The following is a 23127-nucleotide window of genomic DNA, read 5'->3' as shown; positions in this document are numbered from 1 at the left end:
ATGTGGGGCTCGATCCCACGACCCTGGGATCATGACCTGAGCTGAAATCAAGAATTAGACGCTCAACTGAGCCACCCAGGTGCACCATTATCTTTCTTAGGGTGAAAAAATTAGGACCCAGAAAGTATTACTCATAGTAAGGCTTCTGGAACACAGGAGACAGATTAGTGAATTGGGTGGGAATAAAAATCCCAGTCTTGCTGCCAACTTGCTCTGAGATTTTAGGCAATTCGTACAATGAGATAAAGCTTTGAGAAGCATTTTTGTGGAGTTTGGGGAGCAGACTAAGATCACCTTTAAAGGCTCCTTCTATGTCAAATCTTAGGGTTCTTCTTCCTTGCCTTTTAACATAGCCATTATTTCCGTTATTCCATGTCTGTTCTGTTCTCTAAGATCTGTACCCTCGGCTCAGCTGAATACTTTGTTGAAGCCTTTCTCCAGCCTTGTACGAAAGCCCCCGATCTTCAGATTTCCTATAAGGGACCCACTTGTCTGAGGGCAGGAAGAAGAGGAAGATTCTGCAAAAATGTGGTCACAAAAGGAGATCGTAAATGGTGGTGTCATAAGGCTGGGGAGAGGAATCTAAAGAATATAAGACCCACGAAACTGTCAGACACAAAAGGGGGAACTTGAGGCAAATGAAGCCTAAAGAGATTTCGGGTTTTGTAATTATGAGATCAGGGGGAACCGTGGAGAGTGGATCTTCAGTGGAGGAGAGAGGACGAAGGCTCATTTGCTGAGATGAATGAAGGGCTGAGCGAGAGGTGAGGCACCAGAGAGAGGCAGGACGGGCACAGCCCGTCCTTTGGGGAGTCCTTTGGGGAGTCCATGGTGGCTCCAGTTCGGGGCAGCTCATGTTCTCCGTGACCTTTCATGGTAAGAGCTCAGAGACGGGGCCTCGCCTGGTGCGGAATCAGCTGTGTATCTGAGTAAGGTGGTGAACTCCCTCAACAAAGATCAGATAGACCGGCTTCTGTGCGCCAGTACTGAATTCTGATTTTATGCGTAGGAGTTGGGTAGCTCCCAGTGAGGAGGCAGCACATGTAGAGTTACATATGGCTCTAAATTTAATTCACTTAAATCACGAAATTCGTGAGCCTTCACTGTTGTGATGAATTTTTAATGTAACCTGAGCATGCCTTCTAGAATTTTGTGTTTTCTCTGATGCCTGCACATTTTTAAGTGAAACATTATTCTCTAGATTGTCCTAGTGTTTGACCAGTTTTATTAGACTAGTAGAACACAGTCCAGACCTAGGTTAAATTATTTATGTGATGCCTTAGGCAATTCTGGTTTTGCAACTTGCATCCAGGCATCAGAGGTATAATGCTAGACATTATCTTTAAAGAGTAGTCATTATGACTGTTGGGATTCTCTCTACAGTAGCTATTTCACTAGAAAACCCAGTTCTGTTACGGTGAATCATACTTGCTTAGATTGAGCTTCTGGGCTGTTGACTTATAAGTGTTTCTGGCATAAGATACAATTGAAATGGGGAAAATAATCTGCATTCCAATTTGATTGCTGTTCCTTTCCCGTAAATGCAGTGAATGTCTCTACCACTTTTTTCTTTCATTTGCCCTTGAAACCAAGTGAGACAACGCATAGAAAAAGTGCTTTCTAAAGAATATGGTATTGATTGTGCCATTACAGGTCTTAAGAAATAACACTTTTCGTAGTAGAAGGAACACTTTTAGTGTCGTCGTCCTCAGGTTTTAATTCTGGCTCTAGAGCTGATTTAGTTACGTGACCTTGGGCAGATGACTTCACGGCTTTGGTCCTTGGGTAACTGTAAGATGCGCGGCATGATTGGGACTTCGGGGTCTCTGGCAGAATGGTGCCGTCAGCGGTAAGAGCATCTGTTTTGCGACATGGGTGTGGCAGAGGCGTAAGAGTAAGTATGCCGAGTGAGCCCTCCTGTCAGCAGCTGAGATCACAGTTAAAGATTCATTTATTTTTTATTTTGTGTGTGCGTGAGAACTTTGATTCGGTAGATGACTGCTCATTTCTTTCTGTTTCATTTAGTTTTCTTCATAACTTTGTGTGCACTTCTTTTCCTTATATACATAAAGTTTGTCCTGTCCTTCATTGTGTTCTTTGTTGTCGTTTCCATTTCACTTTCCTTGTGTTTCATTCCTGTATCTTTCTTGTTTAGACCAAGTGGAACACGCAGCTGGCAGTAGCTTCTATGTAGGACCCTTCAGGACCCCGATGGTAAGTGCACACGTGTGCTTACCAGGCTCCCAGCGGGCTCTGCCGGACCAGTGCTAGAGGCACGTCCCGCCTCCCAGACACTAACGAGCCCCCGCTCCCCTTTGTAAGAGTCATTACAGGTTGTTTTTGGTTATAGGCTTGTTTTTGTTTTTAAATTTGATTACAGATAGAACAGAAACCAAGTATGGGGGGTGGGGGAGGAATTGCTTATTTATCTAAGGAAACGTAGAAGGTTCCACCACCTGTTCCTCTGTTCCCATTGCAGTATTTGGCTTTGTGAGTGACACCAAGCATACCTAAGTGTGAGTCGGGACACCTGGGTCCTACTTTCTGTTCTCTCGTGGACTGATTAGTCCCCCGTGGGCCCTGGCTTTCACTTTCTCTCAAAGTGGCAGGTAGGACAGGTGGTTTCGATACAGCCTCTTCCATCTCCAGTCTACAATCCTAATGGGAAGTCACTTGGGTGTTAGATGGTTCCGATTAAGATCGTGAGAATCATTTCACGTGTCAGGTAATATCAGTGTCATGAGTCATCTCTTAGGTTCATGATAGACTCATGTCCATGAAAAACTAAGTGTCAGCATTCACTGAAGTCACTTTGGAGGGAAGTTCAATTGTCCCGTACTTTGCTTTTTGCAATTCTTCAGATACTTTTAAAATTCTTAACTATATAGACTGCAGAGCCCCCGTTGTGTCTTTAGTGGCCTGTATTGGTTCAGCCCAGTGGTTCTTCACCTGGGGAGACCTCCCCAGACATTTGGCCATGCCTGGAGATCTGCCTGTCAACAGTTAAAAGTGGACGTGCTGCTGGCGTCTAGCGAGTGGATGCTGCTCAACGTCCGTCCTTCGGCGCATCACACAGCCCCATGACCGAGAGGCCCGTTCGCGGGACGCCCAGGCAGCCTGTGGCCATCTGAATAGGATGCAGATGTCCCTACTTCAAATGGTTTCTCTTCACGGGGAGTCGAGGGCTTCCCGGTCTTGTTTTTTAAAGAGGGTGCCTGGAAGTGGGGGGAGGGGGGTGGGGCACTTCTCACTAATTAGGGTTGGAGAGTCCAGAAGTAGACCTTGACGTTCGGTATCAGCTAGATGTTTTCCTATTCTTTTAGGCAGGGAATAAAACTTAAAAGAGTACTTTTATGTAGCAGGCAGGTACGTGATTTCAGTGTGAATATGTGTTAGTGAATGATATTGTTAAAGTTGTGCTGTTTTATTGTAAGTTATATCTAGGAACTTCACTTATTTAACACTGTTTACATATAGGCCAGTTTTTTGTATGACCTGCTAACCAACTTTGTATAGCGTTTGAGAGGTTGCAGAAAAACTTTGAATTGCTTCTGTAAGGGATTGTATTACAACAGATTGACATCTGTTTTTCTATTAAATTTTACGGTGTGACTTTTTAAGAAATATATATGCATAACAGGCACAGTTTACACTATGCCTCCATTTTTACTTATTTCAAAAGCCCATACCTATACAAAGTAGAAAGTTAGAGGGAAGAAAGGGTCATTTCTTGGGCTGTTTGGGGTACATGAGGTGGTGCTGATGATGTCTTACAACAACTTTGTGGTTTTGGTCCAGGGAAAAACTTTACTGAATAAAACTTCAGAATTAAGCATCCTAGGGCACCAGGAGTCCCTTACGTGGTTCTCAGCAGACATGAACTGCAGCATTGGGGCAATTATGTTAGCAGCCAGTGATCATTCATATCTGTATTGTTTGCTACCGGTGATCTGATCTACACTGGGTATCACACACAGGGAAGGGCATAGGCCATCGTGAGGATAAGAAAACTAGCTGAAAGTAGATAGAATCCAAACTTCCTAAAGCACAGCTGGATTCCTCAAGAACCTTGTCATCACAGATTGAAGCTCAGTGCTGTTAAGGTGGCAAAAGGAGAAAGAATTGAAAGAGGAGGTTACCTCTTCTAGTGTGAAAAGGTGTTTTCATGTCCTTGCCCTTTCCAGGGGATTGGTTTATAATCTTTCCGCCTGCAGGCTCTTGGCTTCTGTTGCCACCAGAGTGTGGTTCCAGTAAAGTGCTTGCTTGTGTCCCGAGGTCCATTTTAGATGCCTTTGGAAATGAGGGATGGACATGTTAGCAGGGATTTATTTGGGCAAACTCTTTAACATAGTTGCAGAATGCGTCAGTTTTTTTTTTTATTTTTAATGGGCTTAAATAATTAGGGATTTAAAATGGTATTTAAACATTTTTTTTATGTCTGTTTTTGAGAGAGAGAGAGAGAGAGAGAGACAGAGTGCGAATGGGGGAGGGGCAGAGAGAGAGAGAGAGAGAGAGAGAGACAGACAGACACACAGACAGACAGACAGACCTAGAATCTGAAGCCGGCTCCAGCACAGAGTCGCTGCAGGGCTGGAACTCAGGAACCGCGAGATCATGACCTGAGCAGAAGTCGGGCGTTTAACCTTGACTCGTTTAGCCACCTATGCGCCCCTAAAATAGTACTTTAGAGTTTGCTTTTTAAGACTGACAAATTAAATGGCTGATTATGAAGTATTTTGTACTTTTTCCCTCTTTGTTTCATCTCTTAAATATCTGTCAGAATCTGGTGGTGCTTTTTGAGGATTCCTATGTGCTTGTTGCTATCATCGATGCTTCCATTTTTACGTTCTGAACTGTCCAGTGTTATTTGTGCATCTCACCTCATTTTTATCTGCTGTCTATATTTTAGTTAACTGGGCTTCTCTGTAGTGATGTTCTGTTATGGAGAACACCGTTTTCCAGGAGCAGTGAGCGCGTGCGTTCTGGTTTGTCATTTTAGTAATTCAGAGATGGAGGTGGCGGGAGGCTTGTTTTGCGGGAGGAAAGGACAGGTCTGCCAGGCCCAGCGGGAGAGTGCTGCTGAAGGAGAAGGAGGGGTTTGGGGAAGACGAAGACGAGCCTGTTCTGACTCTGAAAACTACAAACCCAAGAGCTACCAGGAAAAAGAACCTTAGAGCTGAAAAAATAGAAACAAAGGGCCACAAATTCTGGCCAAATCCCAAAGAGATGGAGCTTCCAAACCTTCAGCATTCGTACTTTTCTAGAGAAGGGCTTGTCCCTGTGGACTGTCTTAGTGACCTGAGCTCGTTCCAGCTTGTCCGAACTGTGTTGCTTTTTAATCTTCCTTTCTGAACTGTGCTGTCGGTTGGAATGCAGTGGGTGTTTCCTGAATTCCATTTTTGCAGTTGTTAATGAAATCCTGAATCGTACTGAACTTGGAGTCGGGTCCCCGGGGACCCTCAGAATTCCTGCTGTCCTGACAGTGAATTCTTCATAATTCCTCTGCATGTGATATCTGAGCTGTTGCACACACGGATCCTTTGTAGTCCAACAGAGTCTGCTTCTCTTGCTTCACTTGGACAATTATGGACAAGCTTATCTCAACTAAAAGGGACCCAGGTTACACCATATTGTCTTCCCTAAAGTGCTTCTTGCACCTAATCACACTTTCGCCAGTCCCTGTTATTTGTGTGGTCCTGAAGCTCAGTGTTAGTATCCAGTTTTCCTCTGACATCAATATTGTTACGTTTTCTCGAATAGATGATTTATTAGTTTGAGGAGTCTCAAAAATACAGGGTTTTGGGTTTCTTTTTCTTCTCTGACATGATTTACACGTATTCATATTCATCATCTGTTCATTTCTTTAGAAATCCGATGTGATAATTGTCCAGAAGTATACAGTTTGCTGTCATTGGATTAGTAATTGTCTTTTTCAAGAATTCAGGGTAATAGCGAGTAAGTAAACAAATAAATATTGTGTTTTAGGGAAGAAAAAATCCCAGGAAAGTAAAAACAAAGCAAACAAAGCTGAAGACACACCCCTGAAGACAAGCGAGCCAGATTCTGCTTCTGCAAATATGAGAGATTCTGCGGAAGGTAAGCTTCGAAGTTGGACTTGTTCGGGTATGTATCACCAGTTACTGTAAATCTCCTTGGAATGCCCTTCTGAGAATCCCCCAAGAACTGTAAAGGGTTAACCGCGAAAAGCCTGCCTGTATTAATTAATTTTTTATTTTTATTTTTTAGCCGTGTTTATTGAGGGGGAGGAGTGGGGCGTGAGCCAGGGAGGGGCAGAGATAGAGAGGGAGAGAGAATCCCAAGCAGGCTCGGTGCTGTCAGTGCAGAGCCTGATGCGGGGCTTGCTCCCTGGACCCTGAGGTGATGACCTGAAATCGGGAGTCCGATGCTTAACCCACTGAAACGCCCAGGTGCCCCAAGGCTGCCTGAATTTAATAACAGTGAACTGAGCCTCTACATCCCACCTTCCCCTAAAAGTATTTTTAAAGACCTTCTTTGTTAAAAATAAAATTATTCCCTGGTTAAAATAAAAGGAAATGTACTATACGATCACATTTGTAAATAATTTATGAAGTTCAAAACCATCGAAACAAATCTCTGGTGATAGAATCAGACTGGTAGCGATGCCAGAAGGCTTCTGGGACGGTGGTGCTAGTCCACCCCTGAGCTGTGGGGTGAGCTGTGGACTGTGGGCATCAGTATTAACTTTGTAAACATTTTATTTAGCTAAATGCTTCTGATTTACACACTTAAGTCGTTTGTTTTGCACTTCAGTTAAGAGTTTACTTGAAATACCAAACACCTTTGATTTTATACATCAGCATGAAAAGTGTGCAGAGTGAAAAAAAGCGTTCTTGTTTTTTGTTAGAAATTAACTTCCTAGTTTATTCTTTGTGTTTCTCCACACAAAATTTTCTTTTTTATCATCCCTTCTGAGGAATTACATTCTAGGCCCTCCATGTTGGAAGAATTCAGAGAGAGGCATGGATTGAAAGTCAATCAGAAAGGCTGGTGGCTCTGTGCTCTTGGCAGTTGAGCAACCATATTGAGACTGTTGATGATAGAAATGAGGGAGGTGTGTCTTCTGATCTGGTACGTGGCAGATACATGCTTGCTAAGAATTGCTCATAGTGACCCAAACAGGCAAATTTCAATAGAGCCTTGTGACTCTTTCAAGAACATTCATAGGTACCTGCCCGGGTAGACGCTCAGTTAGTTAAGCGTCTGACTCTTGGTTTTGGCTCAGGTCACGATCTCACGGTTCACGGGATCGAGCCCCTGCATCGGGCTCTGTGCTGGTGGTGCGGAACCTGCTTGGGATTCTCGGTCTCTGTCTCTCTGGCTCTCTCTCACTCACTCACTCTCTCTCCCCCTCCCCTGCTTGCACAATCTGTTTTTCTCTCAAATAAATAAACTTAAAAAAAATTTGTAGAGAAAAAAAACGCAACAAAATATTTTGGATGCCTTTTAAACCACTTTATTAGCACTGTTGGAGGTGATGACATTCATAAAAGATTATAATTTCCTGTGGCATTTTATGAAGCAAGAACAGACAGGTTGACTAAGTTCTCCATGCTGATAGCAGATTTGCTAAGTAAGCCTTTTGTTTGAACACTAAAGAACGTCACTGCCTTTAGTGGCAGAATTAAAAAAGAAAACCCAACTGCCCTCTCTCTCCTTCAGTACTTGAAGACAGGTCTTTATTCCTCAGATAACACTAGGTCCTATGAAGAAAAGTACTTAATATTTACCTGTTTGTGGAATAGCTGGTCAGAGTGCAGTTGGTTCCTTAATAGGGTAAAGCCTCTCCTGAATGTTCTGCATTGTCCCCAGCAAGTGGTCTGTGTACTGAGCAAACAGTCCAGACTCTTCCTTGTGTTTCCCAAACCTTCCTTTATTTTTAAAACTCAGCAGACCTCATCGAGTGCGTGGATACACGTGGGTGTGGGCCTTACTAGTTAATAAATAGGGGCTCTGCATGTTTTGCTTCTTATTACTTTGGATAGTTTTAAGTCTGGAATTGTTTACCAGTCACAGGGAAAGAATCCTCCTCCCCCCCCACCCCCATAAAAGAAGCCACAGATTTTGACTTAAAATGAACCCTAAAATTTCTAAGCCTTAGAGATGTTATTTTCATTTTCTGTTGTTATATTTGACATTTTTAGCAGTGTGCTGTAGAAAACGTATTTAGAAAGGGTGTTAGTTCCTACCAACATAAAATGACTGGTTTGTCCCAGTATGTGGAGAACTTGGGGGATTGATGGGAGTTTGTCTTGGGGGAGAGAAGGCTGGTCTGTGGGGAGACAGGCAGTAAATGTAGTGGTGGACGGATGGGTGAGGGTAAGACTGACGTTCCTAGGGCAACGCCGGGGTGGGGGGACTAGGACTGAGCAGGTGAGCTTGTGCGAACACCTTGTGTTCACAGAGCTGGAAACACTTGGCCTTTTTAGCTCCCCTCCCCCACATCCTGGTGGTCACCAGGTCTTATGACAGGCCTCTTGTCCACAGCCTGGCCACTCTCCTGTGTCCGCTGTTTCCTTGCATTCCCATCCCTGTTGTAGGCCCCGTCGTCTCCCTTCGAATGTCCCTGCCTTAGGATCAGTCTCCTGCCTCCAATCTCGTTATCCACACTGTAGCCACATCTCCAAATGGCCCTCTCCTGCTTTAACATACCTTTAATGGGGGCGCCTGGGTGGCTCAGTCGGTTAAGCATGTGACTCTTGTTTTGGCTCAGGTCATGATCTCACGGTTAGTGAGTTTGAGCCTCGCATCGGGCTGTGCACTGACAGTGTGGAGCCTGCTTGGGATTTTCTCTCTCCCTCTCTCTGCCCCTTCCCTGCTGGCGCTGTCTCTGTCTCTCTCAAAATGAATAAATAAACTTAAAACAAAATACCTTAGGTGGATCCCCCTCCCCCACTGCCCCAGGTAAGTCCAGACTAATTTACGGTGTGCTACAAGTTTTGATTTCCTCCTGCTTGCTTCTCCTCTTCTGTCCTTGACCTTCAGGCAGTCTGTACTTTCTCTCAGTAGCCTTCCCTGATTAACCAAGCCATTCTTAGATGCTTCTCCTGTTATGCTTTGGAGCAACCTGTACCTCCACAAAGCGTGAGCGTTCGTTGATGACAGCATCGTTGCCTGCTTGCTTGTACGTGGTGCCTGTTAAAGTGAAGCCGTGTAAGAATAAGGGCCTTGACAGTCTTACCTGCTGTTGGCATACAGTAAATTTTGCCCAGTGAATGAACAGCCGGAATTCAGAGTAGCTCTGCCTCCTTTACAGAGCCTTTTCTTAAGTCTTGTAGAACTTTCTTAAAAGGGGCCTAATTTAGCAAGGGCTCAGGGGGTACTGTAGAGAAAGCAGCACCGGGACCACCCCCATCAGCATTAAATGGGCTTATAACAGTGCCCATCTGAGAGTCCCTTGCTATCCCTGTGATTCCTTCCAGCCATTGCCCCACTTCTCAGCTTTCCTTTATAGCTACACTTGAAAGAGTTGTTTATAGTCTCCCCGTCTTCCCACTCCATCCATTATCTTAGGAACTCCGTTAGCCGTTTGTCCCCACAGTTCCCCAAAACTGTTGTCTGTGATCAGCACACCAGTTACCTTGGTATATCGGATGTTGAATTCTCTGTCCTCTTTTTAGCCAACCCAACTCTCACTTATGGACACAGCTGATTGCTCCCTCCTGGAAACTTTCTTTACTCTTCTTGGCTCTCCAGATACCTCACTATCCAATCTTCTGACTTCTAAGTACCAGAGTCACCTGGGGGACTATCTTCCCGCCTCTCTTCTGTCTGCATTCGTTCTCCAGATGGCCTCGTGCAGTTCCGTGTTCCAAGTACAGTTCTGGGCTCAGCCTCTTCATTGAACTTGAGTCCTGTAAAACCAACCACTTAATATCTTCACTCAGATGTATGTTGGGTACCACAAACTTCAACACATCCAACGTAGCTCTTGATTTCCCTTCAGTGGACACACGTGCGCGCGCACACACACACACACACACACACACACACACACACACAGAGAGAGAGAGAGAGAGCACGAGCGCGCAAGATCAGAGCTACTTTTCCCTCAGTCTTCCAGTAGAGAGGATTATCACAGTTGTTGTGGAATCTTCCTTGCCTCCTCCCTCCCTCTCCCATGTGCCACAGCCAGTCCGCAATCTTGTCATTTTTGTCTTCAAAATATATCTAGAGTCTGACCACCTCCCACCACCTCTCCCTGCCCTCACCCTTGTCCATTGTTTTCTGTCTATTTCTATTGTCCAAGAGTTTTCTATCTTCTACTCCCCACCCCACCTTTCTGACTTGTTGCTTTTTCTTTTTTTTTTTTAACACATCTAGCACATTCTTGACTCAGGGCTTACGCATCTGCTATTTCCTCTGTCTGGAGAGCTTCCCTCCCCCAGATGTGTGCATGACTCGTTTTCTTCAGGCCTCTGTTCCACTGTTTCCTTACTAGTGAGTCCTTCCCTGACCACCAGTCTGCCGTCCACCTCAGGTTGGGCTCACATGGGTGTCTCCTGGGCATAGAGGCTCAGAAGTGACTTCAGGTCTCCGTTTCCTTCTCGAGGTGCTCCTGAGTTCTTTTGTCTTTTTATTAAGTTTCTATTTTAATTCCAGTAAAGTTTCCATGCAGTTTTGTATTGGTTTCAGGTGTCCAATATAGTGATTCAACCATTCTGTATGTTACTCTCTCATCATGAGTGTGCTCTTTAATCCCCTTCACCTGTTTCACCCATCCCCCCACCCAGCACCCCTCTGCTAACCACCATTGTCCTCTCTAGTTAAGAGTCCGTTTCTTGGTTTGTCGTCTTCTTTTTTTTCCTTTGCTCATTTCTTTTTCTTTTTTTTTTTTTTTTTAATGTTTGTTTATTTTTGAGAGAGAGACAGAGTGCGAGCAGGGGAGGGGCAGACAGAGACAGAGGGAGGGAGACGCGGAATCTGAAGCAGGCTCCAGGCTCTGAGCTTTCAACACAGAGCCAGACGTGTGGCTTGAACTCACGGACTGGGCTGTGAGATCATGACCTGAGCCAAAGTTGGATGCCTCACTGTCTGATTCACTCAGGCGCCCCTGTTTTGTCTCTTAAGTTCTACATGCGAGTGAGGTCATAGGGTATTTGTCTTTGTCTTTCTCTGCTGACTGACTTTGCTTAAGCTCCATTCATGTTGTTGCACGTGGCGAGGTTTCCTTCTTTTTTATGGCTGAATAATGTCCGTGTGTGTGTACCACATCTTCTTCATCCATTCCTCTCTGGATGGACACTTGGGCTGCTTCCATTATGTGGCTGTTGAAAATAATGCTGAAATAAACACAGGGGTGCATGCATCCCTTTGAATTAGCGTTTTTTCTTTTTTCTTTTTTTTTTTTTTTTTTTTCAACGTTTTTTATTTTTATTTTTGGGACAGAGAGAGACAGAGCATGAACGGGGGAGGGGCAGAGAGAGAGGGAGACACAGAGTCGGAAACAGGCTCCAGGCTCCGAGCCGTCGGCCCAGAGCCCGACGCGGGGCTCGAACTCACGGACCGCGAGATCGTGACCTGGCTGAAGTCGGACGCTTAACCGACGGCGCCACCCAGGCGCCCCTCTTTTTTCTTTTTTGGGGGTGGGGGGTAAATATCCAGTGGTGGAATTACTGTGGATTGTGGGGTGGTTCTATTTTTAATTTTCTGAGGAATCTCCACACTGTATCCCACGGTGGCCGCACCACTTTGCATTCATACCAACAGTGCTCGAGGGTTCCCTTTTTTCCACAGCTCCTGAATTCTTAATAATTTGATGAGGCTTGGAAGAAGTGATCTCTGAAGTTTCTTTTACTTGAAAAAAAACTCTGGTCACTGGGTTCTGGAAAATGTCCTAGCTTCTGGATACACAGTTTTTGGTCAGGAGGGAGGGAGAGAATCCATTCTATTCCAGACAGGCTACTGAGAACCTAACCTGGTAATATGATGAACGGTTTCCTGCTTTCAGTTTGGAATCGTGGGAAATTAGACTTCACAACTAGACTCCTGAAAGTCAGTATCACACACACCGTAATGGTGACTTCAGTATTGTGTCACTATCCGGCACAATTTTAAGCTTTACGATTTGTTAACACAGTTGTATTTGTGTGTGTGTGGCTGAACAGAGAAAAGAATCGAAGCCCCACGTGAGCGCTCTTGGTTCACATGCGTGTCCTCGCTGCACGGCATGTTGCCTGGTGTGTGCCAGATGCTCCAGAAATGTTTGTTGAGTGAATGAGCGAAGTGGATTCCTGTCCAGCACAGCTTTCTCAGCGGGAAAAGAGCGCTCTGTCTGGTTGGTCACACTCTCTCGCATTGTAGGTGATGAGAGAAATCACTTGCACAGTAAGAGTTGAGCGTAACGTGCCTAGTTTTTGCCCTTACGCCCATGCTTCTGCTTCCCTGTGCCTTCTAGGTCCCAAAGAGGACGAGAAGCCTTCGGCCTCAACAGCTGAGCAGACCGCCGTTCTTCAGGAAGCGGTTAGTCAGGATGTGCTTCCAGAACCGGTAGTCTCCCCCACTGCCTGCGCGCCCCACGCGGAACCCGAGGAGACGCCGGAAGCAGCGAACTGTGAGGTGAACGATCTGGAGGAAGAGGAGGAGGAGGAAGACGATGAAGACGATGAGCTGGAAGAAGAGGGGGAGGAAGAAGCTGACACGCCGAATGAAAGTCCTGTGAAAGAGCCAGAAATTCGGTGTGACGAGAAGCCTGAAGATTTGTTAGAGGAACCAAAAAATGTTTCGAGAGACGCTCTCGAAGGCTCTCCAGGGCTGACGCCTGTTAGCCGAACTCCCAAAACTAAGGAAGAGGCCAATGGTGATATGTTTGAAACGTTTATGTTTCCGTGTCAGCATTGTGAAAGGAAGTTTACGACCAAGCAGGGGCTTGAACGCCACATGCACATCCACATATCCACCGTCAACCACGCCTTCAAGTGCAAGTACTGCGGGAAGGCGTTCGGCACCCAGATCAACAGGCGGAGGCACGAGCGGCGCCACGAGGCGGGGCTGAAGCGCAAGCCCGGCCTCACGCTCCAGCCGTCGGAAGACCCGGCTGATGGCAGATCGTCCGGAGACAGCGTTGCTCCAAAGGACGACTCGACTCCTCCCGGTCTCGGGCAAGACTCTCTGCTCTTGCGTCCAGAGAAGGCTCCGCAAGAAAACGTCGGTTCTTCTGTTGCAGAAGAGAATGGGGAAGTGAAGGAGCTTCATCCGTGCAAATACTGTAAGAAGGTCTTCGGGACGCATACCAACATGAGGCGGCATCAGCGCAGAGTCCACGAACGCCATCTGATTCCCAAGGGCGTGCGGCGGAAAGGGGGCCTCCTGGAGGAGCCGCACCCTCCCGCGGAGCAGGCCCCGCCCGCCCAGAGTGTCTACGTGCCCAGCACGGAGCCCGAGGAGGACGGGGAGGCCGACGACGTGTACATCATGGACATCTCCAGCAACATCTCTGAAAACTTAAATTTCTACATCGATGGCAAAATTCAGACCAGCAGCAGCACGAGTAACTGTGACGTGATTGAGATGGAGTCCGGTTCGGCCGACTTGTACGGTATCAATTGCCTGCTTACTCCGGTCACGGTGGAAATCACTCAGAATGTAAAGGCCACACAGGCCCCCGTAGCCGACGATCTTCCTAAAGAGCCTTCCAGCAGCACAAACAGTGAGTCCAAGAAACGGAGAACGGCGAGTCCTCCCGCGCTCCCTAAAATCAAAGCCGAGACGGAGTCTGAGCCCTCGGTGCCCGCGTGTTCCTTGCTGCCTCTCAGCATATCAACTTCGGAGGCGGTGTCTTTCCACAAAGAGAAGAGTGTGTACCTGTCGTCGAAGCTCAAACAACTGCTTCAAACCCAGGACAAACTAACGCCTCCGGGCATTTCGGCCACGGAAATACCGAAGTTAGGTCCCGTTTGCGTGTCTGCTCCCGCGTCGATGCTGCCCGTGACCTCGAGTAGGTTTAAGCGGCGGACCAGCTCTCCCCCCAGTTCCCCACAACACAGTCCTGCCCTCCGAGACTTTGGAAAGCAAAGTGATGGCAAAGCGGTGTGGACCGATGCCGTTCTGGGTTCCAAAAAACCCAAATTAGAAAGTCATAGCAACTCACCAGCGTGGAGTTTGTCTGGGAGAGAGGAGAGAGAAACGGTGAGCCCGCCGGGCTTTGATGAATACAAAGTGTCTAAGGAGTGGGCAGCCGGCCCTACTTTCAGCAATGTGTGCAACCAGCAGCCGCTGGACTTATCCAGCGGTGTCAAACAGAAGGCCGAGGGCACAGGCAAGACCCCGGTCCATTGGGAATCTGTATTAGACCTCAGTGTGCATAAGAAGCCTTGTAGTGACTCTGAAGGCAAGGAGTCGAAAGAAAACCATCTGGTGCAGCCAGCCTGCAGTGTCACAAAGAAAAAGAAGCCAACCACCCGCATGCTGCAGAAGGTTCTTCTCAACGAGTACAACGGCGTCGATTTACCCGCAGAGAATGCTGCAGACGTGACCCGGAGCCCGAGTCCTTGTCAATCCCTGGATCCCCAGCCAGACTCTGGCCTCGGCCCTGACGCTGGTTTATCGGCCCCTGTGGTCGAGTCCCCACCTGATGTCTCTCCTTCCTCGCCTGCCCTGCAGACATCTTCCCTTTCTGCCGGGCAGCTGCCTCCTCTCTTGATCCCAACGCATCCCTCTTCCCCCCCGGCCTGTCCTCCTGTGTTGACTGTTGCCACGCCACCCCCTCCACTCCTTCCTACTGTCCCTCTTCCGGCCTCCTCTTCTGGGGCGTCTCCCCGTCCGTGTCCCTCTCCGCTCTCGAATGCTACCGTGCAGTCGCCGCTTCCCATTCTGTCCCCTACGGTGTCCCCCTCGCCATCTCCCATCCCTTCAGTGGAACCTCTCACGTCTGCTGCTTCGCCCGGACCCCCGACCCTTTCCTCATCTTCTTCCTCGTCTTCTTCCTCATCTTCGTTCTCCTCTTCTTCCTCCTCCTCTTCCCCCTCGCCGCCGCCACTCTCGGCAGTGTCATCCGTTGTTTCCTCTGGGGATAATCTGGAAGCTTCTCTCCCCATGATAACTTTCAAGCAGGAGGAACTAGAGAATGAAGAGCTGAAGCCCAGGGAAGAGCCCCAGTCTGCAGTTGAGCAGGAGATTGTTCAGGAAACGTTCAACAAAAACTTTGTCTGCAATGTCTGTGAATCACCTTTTCTTTCCATTAAAGATCTAACCAAACATTTATCTATCCATGCTGAAGAATGGCCCTTCAAATGTGAATTTTGTGTGCAGCTCTTTAAGGCTAAAACTGATCTGTCAGAACATCGCTTTTTGCTTCATGGAGTTGGGAATATCTTTGTGTGTTCGGTTTGTAAAAAAGAGTTTGCTTTTTTGTGCAATTTGCAGCAGCACCAGCGAGATCTCCACCCAGATAAGGTGTGCACACACCATGAGTTTGAGAGCGGCACGCTCAGGCCCCAGAACTTCACAGATCCCAGCAAGGCCCACGTAGAACATATGCAGAGTTTGCCGGAAGACCCCCTAGAAACCTCGAAAGAAGAAGAAGAATTAAATGATTCCTCTGAAGAGCTCTACACGACCATAAAAATAATGGCTTCTGGAATAAAGACAAAAGACCCAGATGTTCGACTGGGTCTCAATCAACATTACCCAAGCTTTAAGCCACCTCCATTTCAGTACCATCACCGAAACCCCATGGGGATCGGCGTGACGGCCACAAATTTCACTACGCACAATATCCCGCAGACTTTCACCACTGCCATTCGCTGCACAAAGTGTGGGAAGGGCGTAGACAACATGCCAGAGTTACACAAACACATCCTGGCATGTGCCTCTGCTAGTGACAAGAAGAGGTACACGCCTAAGAAAAACCCAGTCCCCTTGAAACAGACTGTGCAGCCCAAGAACGGCGTGGTGGTTTTCGATAACTCGGGGAAAAACGCCTTCAGACGGATGGGACAGCCCAAGAGGCTGAACTTCAGTGTCGAGCTCAGCAAGATGTCCTCGAACAAGCTCAAGCTAAATGCATTGAAGAAGAAAAACCAGCTTGTCCAGAAAGCAATCCTGCAAAAAAACAAATCTGCAAAGCAGAAGGCCGACCTAAAAACCGCCTCCGAGTGCTCCTCGCACATCTGCCCGTACTGTCACAGAGAGTTCACGTACATCGGGAGCCTGAATAAGCACGCCGCTTTCAGCTGCCCCAAAAAACCGCTTTCTCCTTCCAAAAAAAAAGCTGCCCATTCATCCAAGAAAGGTGGACACCCGTCACCTGCAAGTAATGACAAAAACAATAGCGGCCACCGCAGGCGGACCGCGGACGCCGAGATCAAGATGCAAAGTGTCCAGGCACCCCTTGGCAAGACCAGGGCGCGCAGCTCAGGCCCGGCACAAGTCCCGCTGCCCTCGTCGGCCTTCAGGTCCAAGCAGAATGTCAAGTTCACGGCTTCGGTGAAGTCCAAAAAGCCAAGCTCCTCCTTAAGGAACTCAAGCCCCATAAGAATGGCCAAAATAACCCACGGCGAGGGGAAAAAACCCAAAGCTGTGGCCAAGAGTCATTCTGCTCAGCTCGCGAGCAAGACGTCCCGGAGCCTGCACGTGAGGGTACAGAAGAGCAAAGCCGTCTTGCAGAGCAAATCCGCTCTGGCCAGTAAGAAAAGAACAGACCGGTTCGATGTAAAATCTAGAGAACGGAGCGGGGGGCCAGTCACCCGGAGCCTCCAGCTGGCAGCTGCTGCCGAGCCGGGCGACAGCAGGAGGGAGGATGGTGGTGGCAAGCAGGAGCTGAAGGACTTCAGGTAAGCCGAGGCTTCCAGGGCCACAGGAGAGCCGAGCTGCCGAGCGCGGGGGGGAAGACGGTCAGAAGACAACACTGTTCTTGCCCGATGGCTATTTTTTCCTTTTTCCTGTAGAATTTTGACATAAGCATTTAAAGGAAGTAGCTGTTGGTTGATTACGTTGGAGGCACGAAGAAGGGTCGCTGCTGGGCTGCCTCAGCCACGAATTCCCAGCTTTTGTTTCAGACCTAGGACTCAGCACGTGGTACCATTTCTCTAGCAGGGCCAGTTGTGAATTGAAACCGTGAAAAGCGTTCAGAATCACAAGTACCCTATTAACGAAAAGATGAAATTCTCTCACACTTCCTTCGTATCTCGGGTAACATCTCAGTGCCTCTTGTTACTATTCCGGATCATAGATCATTGCTTAGAGTTAAGGTAGATCATTGAGTTCGTTGAAACCACACTGCAATCTTGTTGACTCTTTCTGTGACTGGAGCCTAGTTACAGTCACTGAGGATGCTTCTATTATCATGTCTTCTTTTTATTGTGTTTTAATTTGAAAAACTTGCTTCAGATCGGTTATGGAACAAACCACGACACCATATTCCTTTTTAAGATGCCTTACGTCCCCCGACCCGTGCCCCGCCACCAGGTACAGGATAATGAAACAGGCCAGATTCTGAAGAAAGGAGAGGAGGGGGCGCTGAGAGCCGTGCGGAGCCGGGCAGTTCCCTCGGGCCGGTGTGGCAGCCCAGGGCAGGTCAGCCCCGTGGGTCAGCGCCTTCGTTCCCCCAGCGACGGTGTAAGAGTTCGTCTTAGGTGGGAGGTGGTTTCACAGTTTTATTCCGTGTCCTCCCCGTATTAAGACTGTCCTCAGCGACACATAAAAACACAGGGCAGTAGTTCAACTTGTTATATTGGCTTCTCAGACTTTCCAAGTTACTCAAGTAACCCGAGTTGATAGGAGTTTCCTGCATAATGCCTACAGGTGAATCCCGTGTGAAGTGCTCCACCTCAGAATTTCTGTAAGACACTCTAAAAGCTTGTCCTTTCAGGGTGAGCTGCTGGGCTCTAGGCTTTCTTGGCGATCACTTTCAGTGTCTGAAGCTCTTCGGTGTTTCAGGCAAACCATTAGAGTGAATTCTGGGGCGTGTCTGCCGTTTCGGAGACTCAGAGGTGCTGTTACCAGCGCGCAGGTGATGAGGTGGAGTTCTTGGGGCTGGTGTGCCTTACGTGGTGGCTGAAGAAAGAGGTGGAGAAGGGTCATTAGCCAGAGGCTGATTGGAATGGTTTACTGTAGGAGTGAAGGGTTCCATTTCAAAAAGCGATTTTCGTAAGTGAACTGAATGATCAGTTGTGATAGTTCCAGTTCAGCATCTGGTCTCTGGCCACGGCACAGGCCTGTGTGTAGCGTCTTGGAGCTTCGCCCTGGTGAAAATACGCACCTGTTTATCGGCTGTTCAAGCTGCCTGCCTGTAGCAGTTTAACAGCGTACCTGTTTGTGCTCATTCTGTGTTCTGGAAGTTCCACAACAACAGGGTGTTCTTAAGCCGAGTTTTTTTTTTTTTTTTTTTTTTTTTTTTTTTTAAGGTTAGAGAACCAGAAAATGCCATCATGTTCACTGACTGTACCGAAAAAACATCTCCCAGGTGGTTGATGCTTTAGAATGTACTATGTGCATCCCTGTTTGTCTGCAATATTACCTAAAAGAATCACTCATTTTTGTACTGGTTCCTGTTTCTACAATTCAAGAGTGAGGTTATGAAAAATCAAAGTACTATAAAGAGAAACTCTCTGAGTAACCATACAGTTAGGAGGTTCATTCCCTTAGCTCTTCCTCCTCCAGTGCTTTTTTGAAGAACCCTTAACAGTGCAAAGGACCAAAGTGCCTAATAAAATTGTGTCTCTCTCCTTTGCTCCGGTTAATTTTCATTATTTTGCTTTATTTGATAGTTAACAGAGGGTTACGTTGCTGGACTGGATTGAGCCTAAAAGGAAACACGGAAGAGTCTGTTAAGCAAACATGGCTATTGTTTCTGACAGGCAGATAGTAGCAGCAGGCCTCCCTGTTTGCAGGAGTCGCTGGGACTGTATCGTGGGCACATCTGAAGGATGTGTGTCTCACGCAGGGAGCTGCTTACAAGTGACCATAAACTTGTGAAGTATCTTGGGGACGTAAAAACCAAATGTTCAGTCGGACATCATACTTAAACTCATCTGGACACAAGAGTGGGCATTTCCTCAGAGAGTTTATTCTTCTTAGCGCCTTATACAAGGTGCATTAGGTATGAAACCGGGATTCCTGAGCTCTGGCCTGGGGAAGGTGGTGGGTCATCACTGGCCAGCCCAGGGCTCTTGGAAAGCCAGCCTCATCATCCTCGCAGGTTGGACGTGTCACACTGGAAAGGAGCTGTTTTAATCTGTAGTCTCTGTCCTTTCTCAATATGTTCCTGTTTGTAAATTTTATTCAGGGATGGTTTCATGGCGCATATTTAGAAATATTTGCTTTGACTTTGTTTTCAGCGTTAGCCCCTCGCGTATTCAAGGACCTCACGGAACTGGCAGCACATGTTTTCCTGAGTGTTTCGTTAAAACAGACTGATGAAGAGCTAGTCTCCAGCACTCAGACATTTTACATTTGAATGCCAGTTGAGGATTCCACAGGTTTTTGAAGCCATGTGAGTGAAGCCAGAGTTTCCCATTCAGTGCTGAGGGTTCAGCAGAACTTGCCAGTCGGTCATTTCCTGGAGCACAAGACATTGTGCCAATCAGGGTGTCAGAAAGACCTGTGTTCCGAATCCTCCTCTTAGGACAGAGCAGCAGAGGGCACCAGGCATGCCACCCGTCTTTAGGTTGTCCTGTCACACCTTTAAGCCCAGTGAACCCTGTGTTGGGCTCCCCTTCCTCAGTTAGCAGCCGGAACCCCTCTGCGTCCTATGGGACCGAAGTTCCATCTGTCGCTGAGGGCTCATTTCCACCTGGCGTAAGACAGAAAGACGAGGAGAGAGATGCGTTCTCTCCTATCTACCCCTCTTCAGTCTTTGTAAATTTCATGGTGTTTTTACATTTTTTTAATGCTCCTTTTAGAGCAGCTTCTAAAAAGTACTATGTTCCCATTGAACACTAAAAGGTGAAAAGGCAAACTGAAATAACAGACCAAGTTTTCCCATTTGCCATGAATTGATTTAAAAACTACAGTGATGGTAATTTTTTTTACATGCCCACCTCTGCCATACACCAGTCCAAAGAGACCTGCTTGTGGTCCCTTCCAGCCTTTTTTGCGTAGGATGCCCAGGTTCCTGTATACCTTCAGAGGTGTTCTTTTGCTGTCATGGTAACATCTGTTGAATGGTCTGCTTGTCTTTTCCTGAACGTGGTCAGTTCATACTGGGTTACGTTGCGTTGGCATTTATCTTCAGTTTTCTTGTTTTCTAGGAACTTCCTGTAGAAAAGCCCCCAAACAAAACAAACTTTAATTGGCTAAATAAAGACATTACATGCTCAACTTAGGATAAGCACTACAGCAAAGGATACGAAATCTGCCAAGCTTGCGAGGCCAAGTTGAAGCTGTCTCGCAAATCCTAACACACAACTGATTGTCGTCAGGCTTCTTGTTGCCCGGCTTAGGGTCAGGGTCTCCTGCTTCGCTGGAGCCCGGCTCCTGGCGTGTGCCTGGCTCCTGGGTGATGGGGCTACAAGGAGGAGGGCACGTCGCCATGGCACTGGGGGCTCGGATCTAAGTGCAGCCCTGGCGCTTGGCACGCAGCAGAGAAAGGAGCGATTTGAACTTCTTACCTTGCAAAGCAAGTTCAGTTTTAGGAGAAGTTTTTGTAGATTTCAGGGATGACGAATTCTGATGCACTCATTCTAAAACGTTTTGGTCACACACCAGCTCTTTATGCCTTTCTTTTAAATGAGTTCTGTACGGAGAGGCACTTAGCGTCTTTCAAGCCTTTTTTTTTTTTTTTTTGTTTAAATATATATCACAAGCCGATTGCCAGCATAATGGAGAGAAAACCAGATCAGGATTGGATATGGACTTTTTAAAAAATGCTTTATCCAGCATCATGTTTATATATCCAAATGGACCTTGTCCTCTCGGTTGATTATCTGGCACTAATTCATAACCATTATATTATCGGACACTGCGTAGCAATATGTCCGTGCCCAGGATGCATATCTACACGTAAGTATAAATGAATTCATACATGCCAGGGTTTACACTTCGGTCTCTAAGAGCAAAAAACCCACACAGATTGGCCTCTTCCAGAGGATGTAAGTGTCATTTCTCCGTGCATTCTATGCCTCCCTTCTTAATGACTGAGTTGGTGGAAAATGGCTTGGTTTTATTCATGTTGATTTTTGTTCTCAACTTTAAAAGTAATCTACCTCTGAAAATGTGTAGTTTGATGCTTGTTCGGTGACTTTGTGCCACTTCAACCCTCTCACGACCATTCCCGTTTTGTTACATTTCTGTTATGGGGACTTTGTGTTGAAATGTTGTGTAAAGCATTTGTAGCAGTTTAAAAATAAAATATTTAAAATTATTTAAATTGTTTCGGACACTTCAATTGTATTATATATGATTTACGTTTTACATTTCTGTTCGCGTTGTTAATCTGGAGAGTGTTCTTGTATTGAAGTTTGCTGTGAGTTGTTTTATTGTTCTTGTTGGAGAGTGATATAAAAGACTATTCTAACACAAACATTAAAATTTACAATTTGGCGTACAAAAGGGGTTGTCCGTTGACTTTAACCGATGTAGCCTTGAGAGAGAGAGAGAGACAGAGACAGAGAGAGGGAGAGGGTCATTACAGACAGGCATGCCATTCGCTATTTTTCCCCTTCTGGCGTGAAATAAATCATTGAGCTTGTCAGCTGTATAAAGAGGGCGTTTATGCTGTTACCAGCGAGCACTTAATAACTAGAGGGAATTGAAGCGATACGTTTTATATCATTGTAACCAATAAAACCACTTTCTAAACCCTCGTGAAAGGACTGCTTTTGTACATCCTGGGGAGCAGTGAGGGAGGAGGCCGAAGGGGCGGGAGGTGCGCTGTGCAGAAGTGCGGCGGGCACAGCCCGCCCGGACCACCTCTCTTCCCTTGCTCCTGTTTGGCAGTCACTGAACGTTAAACTCCCATCCCGTCTAGAGGGTGGACGCGCAGTCGGGACCGTGGTGCTGAGAAATAACCTTGTGAACTCCTTTTGCCAAGAGGGAAATAAAGAATTTCCTACGTGGGGTCTCCGCTTCCTCTCTGCTTGGTAACTGTTCACGCTAGTTTGGGGGTTTTTATTTTTCTGAATCCCTGGAAGAAGGAAACAGGCTGTAACATTTGTATTAAGTTTGATATGGAATTGCTGTTTTGTTTGTTTGTTTTTGATTGATTGAAGATCAGCAGTTTCATCAAGCCCTCCACGGCAGCACTTGCTATTGTCGTGCCTTCTTCCTGTCTCTGCGTGTTCTTGCATCCGAGGCAAAGGCAGTGAAGCTGAAGGCGCGAGCGGCCTGCCTTGGCCAGACGGTCCCACCTCTGGCCGAGGATACTCCTATGTTGCAAAAACCCAGGGGCGAGGAGGCATGTGTGGGGGAGGGGCGGGGGGAGAGGGGTGCTGAGGGAGCTTTGCGATAGCTCTCGGTGTCCCCTTGTTTTAAATGTTCCGCTAAACTGGGCGCCGAACTCGCCCAGTGTCCCGTGCAGGAGCCGGGCCTTGTGAGATCAAGCGCTGCCCTGGGAAGGAGAAGCGGGTTTCCGTCCTGTGCTCCTCGTTCGTCCCTCCCCCCACGTGCCAGTTAACAGGCGTCTAACAGGTGCCCTCCGCGTCCCTCCCAGCGGGCAGGTTCTTTTACCCTCCAAATCTCAGTTCCCAATGTGCCCAAGTGGGTCATGGATGAGATGGTCTCTGAGCCTTCCTTCCAGAAGGAGGTCTTTTTTTTTTTTTTTTTAATTGGGTATGGATGCTCACAGGCTGTCTCACCAGACTGAAAAGAGCGGGACTGGGTCTGTCTCCTTGGGCCCCCGGTGCTGACAGCAGTGCTGGAGCGCGACAGGCACACGGACAGTTACTCAGGGGAGGAGTCCCCAGGAAGCCCTGTAGCTCCCACCCCGCCAGGAACGAGCCGCCCGAGAGTCTGGTCGCTTTTACTCTTCGTGGAGTGCAACGTTTTAAAACATTCAGAAGGCTTATGTTTTTGCTCTTGTGCAGCACCTCTCGCTGTGATCACAAACCCCTCTCTGGGCTGGCTGCTTTAACCTGGTTGCTGCAGGTGCTTTCTAGTCAGATGTTCTACAGAATCACGGTTTATTGAGCACCTACTGTATAGCAGGCTGTG

The 23127-nt window shown here is 47.3% G+C and overlaps 1 protein-coding gene across 9 annotated transcripts in view; it reads left to right on the top strand.

Annotated features, from left to right (window-relative positions):
* The window catches only part of PRDM2 (PR/SET domain 2), a 124344-nt gene that overhangs the window by 71738 nt on the left and 29479 nt on the right, over positions 1-23127 (top strand). For 6 of the 9 annotated variants that reach the window (XM_058696285.1, XM_058696255.1, XM_058696263.1 and 3 more), the window contains 2 exons: positions 5986-6123; positions 12437-16811. The exons of 1 other annotated variant lie outside the window; for it this stretch is intronic. In XM_058696285.1, coding sequence (XP_058552268.1) covers positions 5986-6123; positions 12437-16811 — 4513 coding nt within the window. Of the gene's footprint in view, positions 1-2155; positions 2215-5985; positions 6124-12436; positions 16812-23127 lie in introns of those variants that run through there. 2 more of the 9 variants (XM_058696302.1, XM_058696277.1) reach the window with 2 other exon arrangements.

Source organism: Neofelis nebulosa, chromosome 2 (genome assembly GCF_028018385.1).
Source record: "Neofelis nebulosa isolate mNeoNeb1 chromosome 2, mNeoNeb1.pri, whole genome shotgun sequence".
NCBI classification, from domain to species: domain Eukaryota; kingdom Metazoa; phylum Chordata; class Mammalia; order Carnivora; family Felidae; genus Neofelis; species Neofelis nebulosa.
The sequence above is the reverse complement of the archived record's forward strand: the minus strand, read 5'-3'. Positions and strand labels throughout refer to the sequence as shown.